At 33.6% G+C, this 20,668-nt stretch overlaps 1 protein-coding gene and 1 long non-coding RNA gene across 4 annotated transcripts in view; both read left to right on the top strand.

The window, feature by feature from the left end:
• Positions 1–578: 578 nt before the first annotated feature.
• The window catches only part of LOC116139137 (TMV resistance protein N-like), a 40,302-nt gene continuing 20,212 nt past the window's right edge, over positions 579–20,668 (top strand). Inside the window, exon 1 of the mRNA XM_031424810.1 lies at positions 579–1,060. Within this exon, the coding sequence (XP_031280670.1) occupies positions 579–1,060 (482 nt within the window). The remainder of the gene's footprint in view (positions 1,061–20,668) is intronic.
• Positions 13,247–16,912, top strand: LOC116139138. Of its 3 annotated transcripts, none has more exons than XR_004129395.1 (6): positions 13,247–13,324; positions 14,097–14,148; positions 14,234–14,311; positions 14,436–15,362; positions 15,574–15,644; positions 16,384–16,912. It is a non-coding gene; the product is annotated as an uncharacterized LOC116139138 (long non-coding RNA). The 3 variants fall into 3 exon arrangements; XR_004129394.1 differs by having other exon boundaries at positions 15,574–15,692; XR_004129393.1 differs by having other exon boundaries at positions 15,567–15,692.

The raw sequence follows: 20,668 nt of genomic DNA, 5'->3' as shown, positions 1-20,668 counted from the left end.
CTGGGAAAAATGATGAAAGTAGAAATGTAGAGAAAGAACCCATTAATTGCTAATTCACATTTCCAAGTCAAGTAAAAAAGTGACAAAAGGCAACAACGCATCTTCCAGGAGAAAAAGATATTGCAGAAACTGAAAGATAGTGGAAGAGAAAGTCAATTTTATGCTGTTTTATTTTCCCTTTAATTATTTCATCAATAAATTTGTTTTATTGATTGATTTTTTGTTGTTAATTTTGTAAGTATTCGAAACTGATATTGTTAATTAATTCACTTCCAATGAAAACCCAGTTTCAAAATTTTTGATTGCATGTTTGAAATTGTTGGGCCCCATCTCAATTTCATGATTACAAAGACAAAGTTAGCAGCAAATTGTAGAAGGGTATATTAGGAATTCAACAAAATTGTAATGATTTTTAAACTTTTGGTTGTAAGGAACCACACCAGATGTGAATGGCTTATTAGGTGTTTGTTGGGTTGCAATTATGAGTCTATTATACTATGAGGCGGCATCTATATTATGTCTTGGTTTAGCTCCTTATGTTTTTGTTAATATGAAGTAATTCTCATCATTGGAAGTTAATGGCTTTTCCTTCTTCCTCTTCTCCTCAAGGAAAGTATGATGTTTTTCTTAGTTTCAGAGGGGCGGATACCCGCAATAATTTTACTTCCCATCTGTATGCTGCCTTGTGTCAAAAAAAGATCAATGCATTCATTGATGACGAAGAGCTTGAAAGAGGGGAGCAAATCTCTCCATCTCTTTTGAATGCAATTGAGCAATCAAAGATTTCATTGATCATTTTCTCAAAAGGATACGCTTCTTCGAGATGGTGTCTTGAAGAACTTGAAAAGATTCTTGAATGCAAGAACAATAATGGTCAAATTGTAATGCCAGTCTTCCATAATATAGATCCCTCAGATGTCAGGAGTCAGAATGGGACTTTTGGGGATGCATTTGCTGAGCATGAAGAGCAGTTTAAGGGTAGGCAGGATATGGTACAGAGATGGAGGATAGTTCTGAGAGATGCTGCCAATCTATCTGGCTTTGATTCAAATGTCATCAGGTCACTGTTAGTAGCTATTATTATGCCTTTTGTATGCATAATACTTATTTTCTTAGACGAAACAACGACAATATTATTGATTGATAATATAATTACCAAAAAGTGAACAAACTGTGCACAATCATATTATTAAATTTATAGATGGGATTCTTCATTTTAATTAAATTTGCATTAATCATTGGTTGAACTATTTAATATTTTGTTAATTATATATAAGTTAGATTATTGTTTTATACTGAGGAGATGTTTGTATGCAAAAAATCATAGTCTTTTTTATCTCCTTGGAAAGGAAAAAAAAAAAAAAAAAAAAAATATAACGAGAACCAATAATTTGAAGTTAAGAAAGAGTGGAAACATGAAAAGAGATTGATTTTCATGACAATCTTGTAAGTTTATTCTTTATTATTTTTTTAATTTTTTATAGGAGGGCTAACCTAGGTGATATTCTAGTAATTCTACCCTCTGTTACTATTTAAATATGATGTCATTTGATAGCAAATTACCAATTCGTTTTTCCATTAAGCTATATTTTTATTTAATTGATGTAATTTGAGCTTGAAATTCATTATTCGAGAGATCTCATCGAGTAGCATAACTTTCATTGTTGTTTTTTGCATTGAGATATGGCATATAAATACTTCAAAGTAATTAATATATTGTTAAGGAATATGCAAAGGTTCAAACTCGATTTGATCTCAAATTTTGTTGCCATTGGTCTCATATCCGAGGATGGAATATCTGCACTCCCTTGCTTTTATTACCTTCATTGAGATTCATTTATTGGACTATGCATCTAATTTGAGTTTTGTTCTTTTTTTGTCTTTGTTTCTTTTCATATTTGGTAGGTCTGAGTCTACACTTGTACAGAAAGTTGTCGATGATATTTTGGAGAAATTGAATGAGGACTCTCCTTTAAGTGAAAACAAGAACCTAGTTGGAGTAGATTCTAGAATCGAGTATATTGAACGACTCTTATGCATTGGGTTTGCCGGTGTTCGCAAGATAGGAATTTGGGGTATTGGTGGAATAGGTAAGACCACTCTTGCTAAAGTTGTATTCAATAAAATCTATAGACATTTTGAAAGCTATTACTTTGCTGAAAATATAAGAGAAGAATCAGAGAGTAGCAAGGGACTGGCTGATTTGCACCAAAAACTTATTTTTGAAATTTTAAAAGATAGACATGCCAATATAGGATCCAACTTCAGCAAAAGAAGGCTTGCCTGCAAGAAAGTTCTCATTGTTTTTGACGATGTGACAAATTCAAAGCAAATAGAATCTTTGATTGGACAATTTGAGTTTGGTTCAGGAAGTCGATTCATGATAACAACAAGGGATAGACAAGTACTAGAAAATTGTGATGTGGATGGCATATATGAGACTAAAATATTATCTGATGATGCAGCTCACCAATTGTTTAGTCGATATGCCTTTAGACAAGAGTGTCCACCAGAAGAATTTAGGAAGCTAGCTCAAAGGGTGTTATCATATGCTAATGGTGTTCCACTTGCTCTTATAGTTTTAGGTTCTTTTCTATTCAAAAGAACAAAGGAAGAATGGGAAAGTGAACTAGAAAACTTGAACATCAATGATCATATGGAAATTCATAAGGTGTTAAAAGTAAGTTATGATGGATTGAGTGAAAATCAGAAGGTTGTATTTTTAGACATTGCATGTTTTTTTAAAGGGTATGAAAGAGATCTTATAGAAGCAATCTTGAATGCCCATCATTTCGACTCCCATATTTATATAAATGTTCTCATTGAAAGGTGCCTCATAACTACATCGGTCAACATCATCACAATGCATAATTTGCTTCAAGAAATGGGTAGAGAAATTGTTCGGCGAGAATCAATTGATGATCTTGGCCGACGTAGTCGGTTGTGGGATCATGAGGATATCTTGAAAGTATTGATCAAAAATAAGGTGAGAGCCAAAGGCTTTAATTTTTTTTTTTTTTTTTCTATTTTATATATGAGATATTATAAAATATTAGCTTGCAGAATATTCATCACAGTTATCATTGGGAACTTACTCAATTGGTAATGTGATTGGGTGGGAATGAGACATGTCTTATATTAACGTATTTCAAAAAGAAATTTGAAAAGATAATGTATTGTATGAGAGTTAATTACTTAACAATTTATGTAATTATGCAATTTCATACTAACTTATCATCAATATATCTGTTGTTGATTATTAGGGGAATGAAGTTATTCGAAGCATGCGTTTGAATATGTCTAAAGTATCGGAGTTACATTTAAAGCTTGAAGCTTTCAAGAACATGCAAAATCTAAAATTCTTGGAAGTTGATGGCCGCGAGTATGATAAGAAGGTGCCTGGTTTGGAAGTCCTTGAATCAGATTCTTGTTTGCTGGGCCTCAACATATTCAAGCCTTGTTTTGAATGGTTTTTAAGGAAGTTCTTTGAAAATAATAGCTCCAAGCATGAAGAGAAGTTGCATGGTTTTGAGGTCCAGAAATCTGATTTCTCTGAGCTACGGTACCTTCGCTGGGATGGATATTCTGCCAACTCATTGCCACCAAATTTTAATCCAAAGAACCTTGTTGCACTCTACATGTGTTTTAGCAAACTTAAACAACTTTGGAATAGTGACCAGGTATATGTTAACTTTTATATTGTCATTTTGTGCTTTAAATTGTAAGTATCTGTATGTTATTTTTGTTGTTTTAATTCATTTAATTTTATTTTTCGTTACAGAAACAAAATCTTGGTAATTTGAAACATATTGACCTCAGTTACTCCCAGCATCTACGCAGAATGTCAAATCTCTCATTTACCCCAAATCTGGAGAGCTTGATTCTGGAAGGTTGTACAAATCTACGTGAGAGTTTCTCTTGTATGCATAATCTTAATAATCTTGTTCTCTTGAATCTACGAGAATGCAAAAACATGGACATGCTTTCAATCAGCCCACAGTGTAGATCTCTTCGGAAAGTTATTCTCTCTGATTGCTCAAATTTGAAATCAATTTCATATATCTCTTGTGCGATAGAAGAGTTGTACTTAGATAGAACTGCAATTGAAGAATTGCCATCACTAGAGCATCTATCTAGACTAAGATTATTGAGTCTTGAGTACTGTTCGGAGCTTAAGAATCTCCCTGAGACTATTCACGGGTGCAAATCTCTTGAATATCTTTCTCTTTCATATAGTTCAAAACTTGACAGATTGCCTGAGGGCTTGGGAAATTTAACAGCACTGAAGAAACTTAAACTCGAGGGAATTTCTGTAAGAGAAGTACCGCCGTCTATAGCTTGTTTGAACAACCTTGAGACATTCTCTTTGAAGAGATGTACGATTGAGAACCCACTGAGTTTGCTACCACATGATTCATCTTCCTTGAACAAACTGAAGGAGCTAGATTTGGGTGACTCTTGTATCAAAGAGTTACCCAGCAATCTTGGCCAATTACGCTATCTGCAAGATTTATGGATAACAGGAAACAGTTTTGAGAGTCTTCCAGGGACTATTAAAGATCTCTCTAACTTGAGATTGCTTAGTTTAGACAATTGCCAGAGACTTAAATCCTTACCGGAGCTTCCACAGCAGTTAACATCTCTACGAGCATGCCGCTGCATTTCACTTGAAGAAATATCAGGTTTACCAACTAGTGGCGTAGGCATGTGGGATTGGGTGAATATTAACTTCAACAATTGTTACAAACTGAAATTACATGCAAAGGATCTACTCAATATTCAGAGAGATGCAATTCTATGGTTTCACAGTAAGGTAAGTCTTCTCTCTCATTTTCTCTCTTTTCATATGATATTAGTTTTTTTTTTTTTTTTTTTCCTTTAAAAAAATAGTTCTCTGATATTAAGCTATCGATTTCACAAGAGATGATTTATTGATTAACTGTAGTCAAATCAAATACACAATAAGAGATTTTTATTGATTTATTTTATTAATTTTTAATTATTAAAGCTTTAATATAATACTAAATTTCTAAGTTCACACATAATATAATATTAAAAATTATTTTTTATTCAGTTTTACTAAAAATTATTAAACACCAATATACAGATTTTTTTATATTGTATTTTTAACTATGTGTGTACTTAACAAATAACAGTTAAGAATACTTAATTGGCCGCAAACAGTCCTACCCTAGATTCTTGTAGTGCCCAATGCTTTTAAAACCGGATTGCCCCTTGAGCGGTTCAAGGTCTATAGTTAGTATAAAAATAGAGAATATATTTTCTTTTTCCCAGAATAACAGACTTGGAGATTGTGTAATGTTTACTCTCAAATCTTTGTTTACACCCACTTGTTTTATCCAGTACAATCACACACATATTATGTCTCTCTCCATTTGTACATACAGTATATATCAAGGGAGATTGCAATTTGATGATCTTCTTGATACAGGAAAGAGAATTCAAAATGTTAGAGGAACAGAAGGAACAAGATAGCCTTTTAGAGGAACTTTGCTTTCTACGCGGTACCATATTTTACCCTGGAAGCGAAATTTCAGATTGGTTTAACTGTATAAATAGTGAAAATTTTATAAAGCTTCCAACAAGTTGCCTCAATGATAACTTCATCGGCTTCGCTTTGTGTGTTGTTTTATCATCTCCATACACAGGAGATTTGGAACGCACTTATCTTGAAGCTAGATTTAAGCTTTTTGTTGACGAGAAGCTCGTTTTCTATGGCTCACTCTGTAATCAATATACAAACAATTTTGTTTTTAAATCAGATTTAGATTATGTAATCATAGGATACGATTACAGAATTATGCCCTCTAAATTGCTTCCACTCAATTCCAATAGCGAGTGTTTTATTAAGTTCTCAGTTGATGATAGATCTCTTCCGTTCAAGTTGAAAAAGTGTGGAGTCAGATTGTTCTACGCCGAAGATAATGATTTGAGAACAGATGCAAGAGTGGACAAAGACCAGAGATTGAAATCTATAAATGAATCCGAGGATGACTGCATATAAAAAGGCTAATGTAAGTGGACTCAAACATTGAATTCAATTTTATTTATTTAGTGTGATATTTATTTGTCAAATCTTCATTAATGATTTCTTTAAAATTAAAATATTTTTCATATCTACTTATCTTTTTTTCCTATTATCTTTGCAATAAATAAAAGAAAAATTGAAAAGATTATGTTAGTATTCAATCGCACACAGCCAACACAACCAAACACAAAGAATGACAACAACTATATTTTGTAATTCCCGCAATAAACTTCACAAATGAAAAGGAGCAGCAACAATTTATCAACAACCTACCAAAAAGCAACCAAACAGATAATGCTGGACTTCGAGGGCCAGCTCCTCCCCTAATTCCCCATATAATTTTCTCGATAAAACAGTTCTCTTTTTATCCTTTCTTTTTATTCTCATGTTACTCTCTCACCAAGTCACCAAAACAGAATTTCCCTCCTGGCCAACTACAATAAGCCATTTGTCCCAGCCCAAAAATACTCCTTAACACCTGTCACTTCCTTTTTTCTTTTTTCTTTTTTCTTTTTATTAATCTGCTGCCAACTCCCTTACCTCTCATCCCATACACCTTCATTACCGTAGTTTCATCAGATTAATTTCCAATTTCTGCCCCTCATTAGGAATTAGTTTTTGAAAAATTTGTTAGATGAAGGAAAATAAATGAATTAAGAGAAATTTCAGACCGGTTCAACTTTATAAGTAGCAAAAATTTTATAAAGCTTCCACCAGGTTGCCTTAATTGGTTTCACTGTGTGAGCCGTCTTATCATCTCCACACACACAACGGTGAAGCAGCAATGCTTTTGAAGTTCGACTTAACCTTTTTGTTAACGAGAAGCTGTAATCAGATTCAGATCATATAATCATAGGATACTGTTACAGAATGATGCCCTCTAAATTGCTTCCATTCAATTCGAATAGTGAAGGCTTTATTAAGTTCTTAGTTGATAATAGTTCGACTCGGTTCGAATAGTGCGGGCTTCATTAAATTAGAATGATACCATTTTATTTACATGCACACTTTGAAAGAGCTCAAGTTAGAGAGAACTTTAAAAGTGTTCATGTAATTTTGTATCTTTAATGGTACCATTAAATTTAGCTGCTTTTCAACATGCTTGATTTGTTTCTACAAAGAAAGTATAAGGGGCTAATATCATGAAAATGCAAAGGATTAATACCTCGACTAGTTGAATCCTGAAAAACTTGAACCTCACCTCATTTATACAGGAAAAGAGTCGCTCAAAAATACGGGGAGTTAAGCCTTGTTGATCACTTGATAAGTTTTCTTCCAACAAGGCGTTAGCTAGTCCCCACATGGTATATAAGTCTTTCCACTCCCTGACTAGAGTAATCAATTTTTCAGATACATGAAGAAAGCTAATGGCACAATTGCATGTAAGATAAAATATGAGATGAGAGGAATCAAAAGCAAGATAAAAGGTACCTACCCATAGGCAACCACTGAACTGTTAAATCCAGCTAAACAATTTCCAATAAGAGGGAGTCCAACTAGCTGCAAAACATCCAACTGCAAAACAAACCTATATTTGAGCACCTTATGGTAATAATGCAAATAGTCAAGTAGAAAAGAGATAATACCTATGTCGAATCAATGTCAGCAACTGAATCAAATGTGAATGTCTCTCCATTGATTTCCAAAGCATCATTGCCAACTTTCTGTACTATCATCTCCCCTTCTTCCTCTTCCTTATTTACAGGTCGCATTCGGACTATCACCTAATCCACACTATCCAAACTAGAGACATTAGAATCTAATCTGTATACAGTTGGGCAGTAAAGCTACTTAACAACATTCAAGAATATCAACAATATATTACCTGATTATCCTTTTACTTTTAACCATGTACGCAAATTTCCAATTTCTCTCTCTCTTCTAATACAGAACAAAAAGAAACTCAACAATTTCTCGCTTTTCCTCTCAGTAACAAAACAGAACCTAAACAAAAGTTTAAAATTTACATTTTCTCAAGCTTGAGTCACTTTTTCCCCAAATTCTCTCAAAATTTAAAAAAGATAATATCAACTAACCACTGAAAAGAGAAAATCGAAACAATCACTTGAACACCCGAGTCGGGGACCCCAACCATTATGTTCTCGGGAAGTGTATCAATGGCGAGTTTGCGCTTGAGTGGATTGGGCGGGCGTAAGGGCAGCGGACTCTTAATCTTGGAAGATTTTTGGTTCTGCAATGACTTTAATTTTGAATTAGGGTTTAGAGATGGTGACTCACTTCCCTCAAGATTGTGTTTCTTGGCTGCATGAAGTGCTTCATTCCGATCAATAAACTAAAGAGAGAGAAGAGAGAGTAGGGTTTGTTAATTTGGGCAAAGATTGTTGAGATTTAGGGCATTGGAGACAAGAAGAGGGAAATGCATCCGTTAGAGAGTTTTGAATTTTGTAGACAGAGAAAGAGAGTGATAATAGCTAATTAACCTTTAGTCTATAAAAACGAGAATAGTAATTTAAAAAACAAAGAAGGAACAAAAAAGAAAAAAGTTCAGTTTACCGCCCGGGGTGGGAGGTTAGGGGTTGTTTGGGGGTGGTGGCGCTTAGTGGTTTGCAGTAGTGATGAGTTGGTAGAGAAGAAATGAGACATGGGGTTACTAATTTTGCAGAGAGGGATTAAAATAAAAAAAAAACAAATAGGTTTACAGAAGTTCGTATGGACTTTAGGGCTCAGGCCCATTAGTTATTATTCATTTCTTTGAAGTTTAAATCTTAGTTTTTTATTAATTTTAGTCAACTCAATTATGTAAATACCTACATCATTATGGTGAATTATGATTATGCCATCAAGTTATTATAAGCTAGTGAAATGACTAGTTTGTCTCTATGAGTTTTTAAAAAAATGAGACACAACAAATGACCAATTTATCCCTGTTTTGGTAGCAAATTTTTAAGTGAATATATACAAAGAAAGTGGCAGAATAAAATTGCTAGTTTGTAGTTGAAATTCTTCATTATTTAAAAGAAATCATTCATACAAAAGAACATAATTTGTAATGAAATTCTTTTTGAGTTACAAATAAACAGAAACTATGAAATTAGTAGAGCGAAATGTGTTTACAAGGACGATATACAAAAAAACAGAAGCAATTTCCAAGATGCTTATGTTACAGCTCCTAAATGTTGCGTAAATCTTCAATTGTATTTGTTGAGTTACATCTTTGACAATTTCCTCCTCCATGCTTCACCATTCTGATTTCTAGAAAAGTGTAAATAGACAAAGGGATACACCATGATTTTCAATAACAAACAAAAAGATGATCAGAAATTAGAAATATAGCTATAACATATAAAAATTAAGATAGAGAACAAAAACAAGTAAAAACACAAAAAAATCTATCATACACAACTGCTGCCTACCCAAACAAATAAGGCCAAAATCCAACGACAAAAAAACAAGTAGCTCAAATTAACCCAAGCAGATCGTGCCAAAACTAAAACATAAACAACAATCAAACAATTACACCATGCATTACTTAAACATTTATGACTAAAGAGGGTCATGGAAAATTAGAGAAGATTTTGGAGTTTGTAGTTTTGTTGTCTGGAATGCAACTTTATGACTCAAAAACAGTTGGATGGAAACCGTTGGACAAAATGTACTTACAGGCAAGAAGACCACTAATACCAGCTCCAATGATGGCTGTTCTTTTCTTCATTGCTTGTTAGTATTAGTTATCAATTGCAAATGCTTCTTCCTTCCTTAGAGCTTGCATATAGTTATACATAGAAGTGGGGAGTTAAATATTTTTATAGTTGACCACAATAATCAACCATGTATAAATTTTAATAAATTAGTCTTCCAATTAAACAGAAATTAAAGCAAGCAAGAAAAAGTAAAACATATATGTGATCAGACTAATTCACTATAATTTGTTCAAATTCAATCTGAAACTGATTCACAGTATTCAAAAGGGAGCTGAGTTAATTTGCAGCAGCCATGGGTTTATTTTCCTCATGGGTTTTCTAGGCAGTGAAATGATGTTGATTGCTCTTTCTACTCTTGTAAATTACTACTATTTGGGTATTTGTTTTCTACTGAATATGACTAAAGCATCACATATTATGGGTATTGGAACATGAATAATACTACATATACATCATTCTTATACAACATTTCTCATACAATATTATGTGACAAAATGTGATTGGATGAAAGTTTAATTTTAACTTTAAATTAGTCAATCATATCTTGTCACATAATGTTGTATGAGAAATGATGTATGAAAATTATGTATGTGTAGTATTACTCTTAGAACATAAACCAAGAGACATGCCAATTCAAAGAAACTGAATCAGTTTATTTAATAAGGTGGTAAATATAAAAAAAAAAAAAAAAAAAAAGACTTTTGGGGCAAGAGTAGAAAGAGGGACACGCTTTTCCAGCACTTTACTTCAAGGGAAAGCAATTCATTGAAATCATGCGATATGCCAGCCCAATTGTCATTCTCCCTATCATCTCCATATGCCATTATAAGCAGCACCATTTATTTGCTCCTTATATCTGTCCTCAGAACCAGCTCAACTCATTTAATTGACGCACCTAGGATGATTTAGAAGCATGTGTAGACATGAAAGTCCTAAAATGATTATGTTGGATTGAATATATACATGTGTGTGTGATAGGATACTGTAATATGTTTGGGACAATATGGATTAAACAAAATAATTATATTCAAATTTCATAATAATATAATAAAATTTATAATATTAAAGTTCAAAATATATTGGAAAAAATTACATTTATAGTATAAATAGTTTCTAAATATATACAATTATAAATTTCAGTAGGAAATTCAAGGCTTTTTAGTCCATCATTTCTGGGGTTTCTTGTTTGCCTGTTCTTCAAGATATATATGCCAAATTTGTGCCTAGGTTGAGAGAAGCTAGCAGGTGTGACCATGGTGACCTTAAACAATGCATAATCTGTTTGGTCAAGCAAACTCAAATAGATTATGTAGTGTTTAAGGGGTGGGAGTAGCAGATGGTGCATTTGACAGGTTGGACTGGTTATAAAGTCTCGTATGTAGTTGTGGGTTTTGATATGCATCTAGTATACAGCAGTCGTTATAGTGCCATGTATGAAGGATGGGAACTTGGGCAGGATGGATTTCTTGCAGCTGATATATATATATTCTGAATTGTAAGCATAGATAGTGGAAGAGTTGTAGTCTCGGTTGTGGCTTTGGTGTGGGAAATGAGGCAGCCCCTTGTGCAGATCTTTTTGTTGTTTTTTTGCTCTTGTTGGGAGAGATGGACAAAGTTTTATGGCATTTCTCTCTTGCTTGGCTTTTTGTATAGGATCACAAGATTGTAGACATTAGGCTTCTTGTGGTTGTGCACTCTTGCTTAGACATTCATTTGTGTTTTTCTTCTATGATAGTTCTTTTTAATACAACTATATAACACGGTTTGATCTTCTTTTGTGGTTTATCCATTTTAAAGTAACTAAAATTTATATTCCTTTAAAAGTTATATTATAATTTTTACATTTATCGATAGGTTTATCCATTTTAAAGTAACTAAAATTTATATTCCTTTGGAAGTTATATTATAATTTTTACATTTATCGATAAGATGTATATGAAAGAAAAGATGGGGAATTGTTGGCTCATCAGTTTTATATTATCAATTAATACGATTAACCTCATTTGGTGATCTGTCCAGGTTGCAATACAATTTGGAATTATACACTTCTTTTTATTAGGAGACTTTGAATAAGCTTTAGCAAATATTCCATTGATCTTTGCATGTGGTTGTTTGTTAAATAATGTTTCTACAATAATTTTATTTAATAAGAGGTTTTATTAAAACATAATTTAAGAATGATATTGTTAATAATAATAGTAATAATAATGTCAGAGGCAAAAAGAGGCATGAGGAAGAAGTCGTTAATGGTTTAATGGATCATGTGTTTGCTACTAATGGGAATAGAGAGACTTTGGGCTTCTGCTATTTAAGTTGAAAAAGGCTAGTCTTGGTTTGGCCTTGTTTTTGCTTTGTAGATTGTTGTTTCTTTTTGTTCCAGGCTTTTTTTTTTTTTAAGGATTGTACATCCTTAGCTTTTAGGCTTTTACTTTGTTTTTTTACTTGGGCCTGTCCAAGGTAAGAGAGCTGTGGAGGGTTTTTCCTCTGTATTTTTTTATACAATTACCGGATTTACAAAAAGAAAAAAGAAAAAAAAGGTTTTTATTATTTTCTCAAGAAGATGCATTTTGGATTTTTTTTTTTTTTTGAAAGATTTCATCATATTACTAATACTTTAATAACATACCATTATAATTTAGGTATTGAATATAATATTTCCTTAACTTCCAATAATTTAATATAGCTAATTAGAATATCATAGCAATTCGAGGAAAAAAAAGAAAAAAAAAGGTGTTATAAAGAAAATAACAGGGTTTGATTAGCTCCTCTGGTGATGTTTTAATTTGTAGGTTAAACAAAATGAAAATATTGCAGTAAATTAAGGCCTTTTTCTTTCTCTACTTGTGCATCCAACTCCTCTGGTGAAGTGTGTATTGTACATTGTGGTGTTCATTGAGATATTTGACTTTCATTGCTAGATTTGTATAATTAGATTGCCACATACTCCGTTCACTTTTGTCTTTTTGCATCCTTATAAATAATTCGCGTTTTGTTGATTTCATCTGCAAAAGATAATGCTTACTGTTAAATTGAAGTCTTCTAAGATCTGAATCAAATTATGTCAGAACTTAACTCTTAGACTTTGTTTCTATCACGTAAGTAGAGCAAGTTTTTAAGGTTTCCATGACTTCGGTTGTTTTGCATTGGAACGCTGTCAATTTGATATCTTGTTAGCCTGATTTTGTTTAATTCAAATTTAGACCTCAAGCTCAAATACCCCTTATATCAATTTTGCATCTTGTTGTCTTTATGCTTGTATTTGTGTTTATGTCTAAAGTTTGAAGGGCATGAACTCTCCGTCCACCCAGTTTGCCACCCCAAGTAGATTGGGAATTTATGAGCCCATTCATCAACTTGGCATGGGGGGAAAACTTTAAAAGCAATGGCAATCGGAATACATCAACACCTATAATTGTGGAGGTGGATACAAAACTAGACACGCAAGTGCGAACTATTGACATTTACTCTACTTGGTCTGATGGTAGAGGGCATATTATTTGGATTCCCAAGCTAAATAGTTCTTTGTTCAACTTTTCAGTCAGAGGATACTTCGCATGGAACGTTCCCGTCTTCTAACAAGTATGAACAAGAAGCAAGTAAACCTGTTGATAAGGTATGGTCAATTGTGTTTCTGTTCATTTGTTTTCTCTGATTCTAATTTATATGAATAGTATTTGTATTGGGTGGACATATCTGTTAGTTTGTCGAAAGATTTCCATTGAAAATTAGAAGAGTACATACTGTTTTTCTCCTATAGGTTCTCTTCCCCTCCTTTTCCTTGCTGTATTTTTCATGTTCAGGTTATCTATTGTACATGTTTATTTGCATCATCTGTTTTCTGTAGACTCGCAAACTCGTGTCCTGCTTCTTAGTCTTTGATACTTGTTTCTTCTCTAAAATTATTGTTGCTTTATGTTTGCCTAATTGGTTGAAACTTTTGAAATATTACCCTCCTAAAAAGTGGTTCATGTATTGATGCAATGAAGGTGGTTTTTGTATTAGTTGGCAAGGACTTTTGGTGATTACTCTGTAATCTAGTATATTTGTATTTTGCTAATGTTAGCATATACTGTTCTGTTGTTTTCTCTGGCTTTCTTGAGTTATAACTATTTTCAAATTGATCCTCTTCTCCATGATTGACTCAGAAATTACTTAAATATTCTATACCTGCACAAAGCCAAGAATTGGCACATAACTTAATGTACTATGCCACTACCTTTGACTTCATTGTATTCAGTGCATGGATTCTCACAATTGACCAATTTGACCGAAAGGTTGTGGCTAATTTTGTATATGGTTGTTTTAATATAATAAATATATTCCCTTCAACATGACATGAGTTTTTCTTCTTTTTGTTTTTTGTTACAAAATTCTGCAATACAAAGACGTCTTGCACAAAACCATGAGGCTACTCGTAAAAACCAATTGCAGAAAAAGGTAGAGGAGGTCTGCTCTGAAACAGATTCCCTAACATGCAACAAGTGGTTTGGGATTTTAAGTTAAACTTGTGTTTGTTTTGCAGGCCTATGTTCAGCATCTAGAATCTAGTAGATTGAAGTTAGTTCAGTTAGAGCAGGAGCTTGAGTGAGCTATACAACAGGTATAAAGAAGATTTACTATTTCTGTTTCTTGTTTAGTCGATTGGTATTATGACACTAGAAACCGTTTCCCTCCTATTTCCTATTCACATTCAAATATTTGAAACAACGAATGCTGCACTGCAGGGTTTGTATGTAGGTGGTGGAGTAGAAGGTTGTCAGTTGGGTTCTCTGGACCTGTAAATTCAGGTTTGTCAAAATATTGCTGAATAACTTCTAGTTTTGAAGTCCTCACTCACAAACATTTCTATTTCTGGAAATTGCATGTCTCCAATTTCGGTGATTTGGTATCTGACTCCTGGAACCTAGACTGTACTATTGATCATAATATTGTTTTTGGAATTTTGGTACTACTAGCTTACCACCACCAATCATTGTATGCTCTTGCTATTTAATGTTTTAATCATGTTCCCTTCAAAGCATGATTCCCCCAATATGTTCATAGTTTGATTTCCTAAATCGTTGTTTTAATTTTCCGCCATCCATCATTTCAAGTGCTTGTAAAGATTACGTAAGAAAGACTACATACCTTGTTCATCCACACTGATGTCATTTCAATGCTGTCTATAAATCAAATGTCTCGAAAATGTTAATGGCAAAAGATTCCAGCTGTCCATAAGCACAAGTTTCCAATGCTTTGCAAACTTGACACCACCATGAAAATTGATGTTGTGTTATGAAGCTATGTATATAGTCTCTGATGCGTTGAATGTGTTCTTTGTGATTTGATTTCCAGTAGTTCCTGTTGCTTATAGAATACTTCTTTTTGTCATTCCATGTTCTTGCATTCAACAAAAAGTCTGTATCGAGGTTTGTGCAGGAATTGCTACAGTTGAGATGGAGTATGGACATTGGGTTCAAGAGCAAAATAGGCAAATTCATGAACTGAGGTCTGCATTGGAGGGTGGCATGAGCCACTATTTTGAACTCTTCCGCATGAAATATGCTGTTGCAAAAGCCGATATTTTCTATGTAATGTCCGGCATGTGGAAGACAACAGCTGAATGTTTTTTCTTTTGGGTTAGATGATTTCACCCTTCTGAGCTTCTCAAGGTGATTCATATTTCTGTTTATTTAATAAGTGAAATTATTTGCTCCATTGAAAGTATTTATGGATAATAAATGGAGTAACCATTGTTTTGGACACATTCTTTAATATATGTGTAAATATTGCTCTTCCACATATTTCTTAATCAAATTGTTATCTAAGGTCTTTCACAATATATGGAAGTTGCTAACCTAAGACAGTCATGTCAGCATGCAGAAGATGCTCTGTCTCAAGGCATGGAGAAATTGTAATCAACTCTTGCTGAAACTGTAGCTGCTGGTTAACTGGTAAAAGATTATATCCCACAGATACCTACTGCATCATTGCGCAATCAAGTATGGCTTTATTCTGGATTCTTCCGAAGTATAGCTGACGCTTCTATTGCATGCTATCTGTACTTCCAATATCTTCCCATCAATTAGTTCTTTATCAGCACATCTGATTTAAATTCAGAAACTTTCTAGTCAATCAAATTTGCATTTCTGTGAAATTGAAGTTTTCTTCTTCTTCAAGCCGTTTATTCAAGCACTATGCAGCTAGTATGGAAAATAACTAGCTGATGATTGACTTATTATTGTGGCCGAAATTCTGTCAGCCCGTGACGTGAGACAAATCACATCTTTTCTGTTCCCTTTCCTTTTAAACCATCTTCTTGGCATTGAGTTCACATTTTGGTGGTTTAATGCATTCATGATGTGTAGGCAATATCATTTTCGTGATGTAATAAAAAACCATAGTAAAATTTTCCTTGAGTGCTTCTCTTTTACTGTAAACTTAAGTGTGGTTACAGACTCTAATATGGATGTTCTCCACTGTTGAGAGTTCTTCAAATAAGATTTCACGATCGACGATCAGACCACCAATTGGTTTTTCATTATTAAAAATGATATGATTAGTATAAAGTAATATACGGGTCTTAGCAGAGTATGGTTCCTTAATTTTCGGGTTCATACCATCTGAACTATGTTAGTTTTTAATTAGAACATCTTGATATGTTACCAACTTTACAAGTTCTTGTCCAAACAGGCTGACCATCTTCGCCAGGAAACGCTATAGCAGATGTCTTGTATCCTGACAAGTCGCCAAGCAGCTGGAGGCTTGTTCGCGTTGGAGGAGTACTTCCAACAACTTAGAGCTTTGAGTTCTATTTGGGCTACTCGTCCTCGTGAGCCTGCCTAATTTTAAACTGGAAAAAATCTACAAGTGCAAAAATCTCTGGAAGATCATCATTCATCACCATCCAAACTTTGTTTCCCCCATCAGAGGTACGTATGGACATTGTTGTTATAAACATAATCTGCATACTTTAAGCTGTTGACATTTTTGAAGCAGCCACACGCACATGTCCTGAGAAATTGTAAATATAAATAGTCTTTTTACCGAAGAGGAAGTTACGTTTGTAATTAAATCAATTTTCGATGCATGATGTACATTTTATCATCTTTTAAAGAATATATTTAGGGGTACAGTTGCAATGTCGTCATGTAAATCTTTACAAGACGACAGTCTTTGTATTTCGAATGTTTGTTACATAAATTGTGTATTTCATAAAGTATTCGTGTTCTTCGATTATGAAAAAATACTTGTTCTCAAAGTAACAGTATACTTATGATAAAGATTTAGTCATTGTGGATGGTGGGAGAATGAGGTAAATGCTCATTTTAACTATCAATTCGTTCTATTTATTCAAATATAATGAAACTAAAACTTTCATTTTTGTTAGACTTCAATGGTTCATAATTAATAATAAGCGAGAAAACTTCTTTTATCGTCTTTCAGATAAGGTTTATATATAAAAATTAAATAACATTAATAAATATGATCGTCTATAATCACTATAGTGTTGATTAATTTAAATAAATATTTTTAATTAAATAATTTAAATCCCTATTCCATTTTAAGTACTAATTATAGAATCATCCTTGAGATTTGAGGAAAAGACGGTCACCCCAGGTTCTAGAAACCAGGTTTGTATTGTAGCCGCTACGCTTCAGCCATTTAGTGTGGGGGGGGGGAGGGGCCGGGGCAGCTTACGGTGGGGTGTGATGTTAATTTTCGGAACCTAAGGGGTGATAATTAATTAACCCTTTTTTATAGGCTGATTGGGTGGCCTCTATCAATTATTCTTTTTTATTCCTCTAATTGCACAACTTCGCTTGGTGAGATCCAGAAAAGCGCGAGAAATGGGATGGAGAATGGAGATACAGTTCATTCGCGTCAAATATGATTACAAATCACATTGTCAAACCCTAAATCTCCATTCATTCAATTTCTTCGTATGCCTGATTCGTGAGAAAATGCCAGACTCGGTATGTAAAACCTATTTTTCCTTCAATTAATTCATATTGATTTATTTTGTTGTTAATCTTTTTTCAAAACTCTGATATTCTTAATTTTGAATCCCTTGTTTCACTTAATCCGACTCCATTTTCGAAACCCACTTAGTTAAGTCACTTCTAGTGAAAACCCAGTTTCAAATCAAAGTCTTTTTGGTCTCTTTGGGGAAAGGAAAAAAAAGGATAATAAGAACCGATAATATGAAGTTCAAACAAGTAATAAGTTCTTTGGCATTTAGGGTTTCTAATTTTTTAACTGTGACGCGGTACATTTTTAACCTTAATTTTATCTTTGTTTCTTTTTCATTTATCTAATTTTAGTATTGTTTTATTTAGGCATGAATCATCACTTGTAAAGGATACTGTCGAAGATAATTTGAAGAAATTTAATGATGAGTGCTCAGAAATTGACAACAAGAACCTAGTTGGATTGGATTCAAAGATTGAGAAAATTAAAAATTTACTATGGACTTGTGTTTGCAAGCTAGGAATTTTGGGCATTGGAGGTATAGGTAAGACAACTCTTGTGGATGCTGTATTCAAAAAAGTCTCAAAACATTTTGAAGCTTCTTACTTCGTTCGGAATATTAGAGAAAGAATTAGAGAAAAGCGAGGGATTAAATGACTTGAGCCAAAGACTTCGTTTTACGGTTTTAGGATATAAACCTCCCAATATTGGATCCACCTTGGAAAGGAAAAGGCTTGGCTGTGTTCTTATTGTGTTTGATGATGTGACAAATTTAAAACCAATGGAAGATTTTGAATACTTGGACTCCGAAAGTCGAATAATCATAACGACAAGGGATGAACAAGTTCTAAAAGAATGTGGAACGGATCCCATACATATAGTTAAGATGGAAGAATTATCTAGTAATGAAGCTTTTCAAGCTTTTAACTGAAATGCTAACCATGAGCATTCCCCATTCAGTATTAGTCCCAACACTGGTTACAAGCATGACGCCGTTGCCCTCTGCAACCTTGCAGCCAGACATTAGAAATGGGTCCTTTGAGTCCTTGTGAACAATCTTGCTCTCTCTGATCATGCTGGAGTCATCAATGGAAAGTGAGTGACCAGAAATAACAACTCCATCAGCAAGGACCTGATCACCAATGTTGAGGGGCACAAAATCACCAACAACGATATCATATATTGAGACATCAATTCTTCTACTGCCTCTAATGACCTCCAGATGTATGTTTCTCTTCTCCTCATTAAGGTTTTGGAATTGAAAAGATTGTCGATAATTACTTATAACTGTCACAACAATAACTAGAATAACCGCAAAGGCAATGCTCCCTCCATCATACCATCCTTCCTTATACCCTCTTTCTTTATGCCAAGCGCCAAAAAGAAGCCACCGCAGCTACCATCAATATGATCAAAGTAAGGTCTTGCCCATGCTTCCTAGGGGAACATCCAAAAACTTCTTCCCTTTTTTCTGGGGATAGGTGTTTGATCCAAACACATTCTTTCATTTAAGCAAGTCAGCATCTTCACCATTAATTCCCTTTCTAAATTTGTTTTTAACAAATCAGATAGCCCTTTAACCCCCCTGCATTGTTGTACCGAAATCGACAAGAGGCATTTAACACAACGGCCGCTTGTCTCCAACTCCTGAGAGGGTTCAAGTTGTCAAAGATATTTTGGAGAGATTGAATGAGGACTCTTCTTTAATTGAAAACAAGAACCTAGTTGGAGTAGATTCTAGAATCGAGTATATTGAATATTTATTATGCATTGAATTTGCTGGTGTTCACAAGATAGGAATTTGGGGTATTGGTGGAATAGATAAGACCGCTCTTGTTGCTGCTGTACTCAATAAAATCTCTAGATATTTTGAAAGCTCTTACTTTGTTAAAAATATTAGAGGAGAATAAGAGAAAAGCAAGGGACTAACTGACTTGCACCAAGAACTTATTTGTGCAATTTTAGAGGATGAACATTGTTTTCATTGTTTTTGATGATGTGCCAGATTTAAAGCAAATAAAATCTTTGATTGGACATTTTGAGTATTTGGGTTCAAGAAGTTGATTCATGATAACGACAAGAGATAAATAAGTATTAAAAAATTGTGTAAGGGAAGTGGACTCAAAAATTGAATTAAATTGTTTATTTAGTGAAATCATTTACTTGTCAAATATTCTATTCAACTCTTACCGGTGTTGGACACTTCTCATACGTTATTAAACCTTGTTAACTTTTACCCATATTTGGTAGTTATAATGAGGGATAAGACTGTGTCATCTTTTTCTTTTGTCTATAAATTTTCCTCATACAAAAATAATTATAATAATAAATAAATATAATCTTGCATTATTTATTCATATGTAGAAATAATGCAGGGCTGTGGTATTATTGTTTGTATTGTTATAATTGATGTAAATATTCATTGTATTTACAGTTTCCGTATTTGCTTACTGAATGGAGCTGACATAGTATTTCAGATCCTAAAAGGAGTGAGCTACACTTTAGTGAAACTTGGAGGTTTGTCATGTTTCGCTTTACTATATATTTGGTTGAATCCATGCCATGCCATACCCTATGCTCTGCCATTTGAAGTGCTGTTGTTACTTAATATTAAGCATTTGGTGAAGGCATAGCCTTCTTTTTTCTTTCAAATAAAAAACTCATTGGTGCAAAGCGTGAGGGAATGCTAGACTGTTGATAATTTCTCCTCTGACAAATTGATCATCCCATGCATATTGTTTGAACATTTGATCACACAAATTCCATTGTATCATAAATAGCTGTTCTTTTTATGAATTATTCATTCAATTCCTGAATTTTGGAATTGCCTCTTTCTGATGCTGGTCAGTTTGCAGCCCTCCCAGATGACTGAAAGGAAAGTAAAAAACTGCAAAAACATGCCAAACAATTCATCTTCGAAGGAGTGGTTCATTATTCTGCAGGAGGAGCTAATCAAGTAATGAAAGAAGTTCATGCTGGCCAACAATGGAAGACAATGCGACCTGCT

The sequence above is a fragment of the Pistacia vera genome, unplaced genomic scaffold, assembly GCF_008641045.1.
Source record: "Pistacia vera cultivar Batoury unplaced genomic scaffold, PisVer_v2 Contig347, whole genome shotgun sequence".
NCBI classification, from domain to species: domain Eukaryota; kingdom Viridiplantae; phylum Streptophyta; class Magnoliopsida; order Sapindales; family Anacardiaceae; genus Pistacia; species Pistacia vera.
The sequence above is the reverse complement of the archived record's forward strand: the minus strand, read 5'-3'. Positions and strand labels throughout refer to the sequence as shown.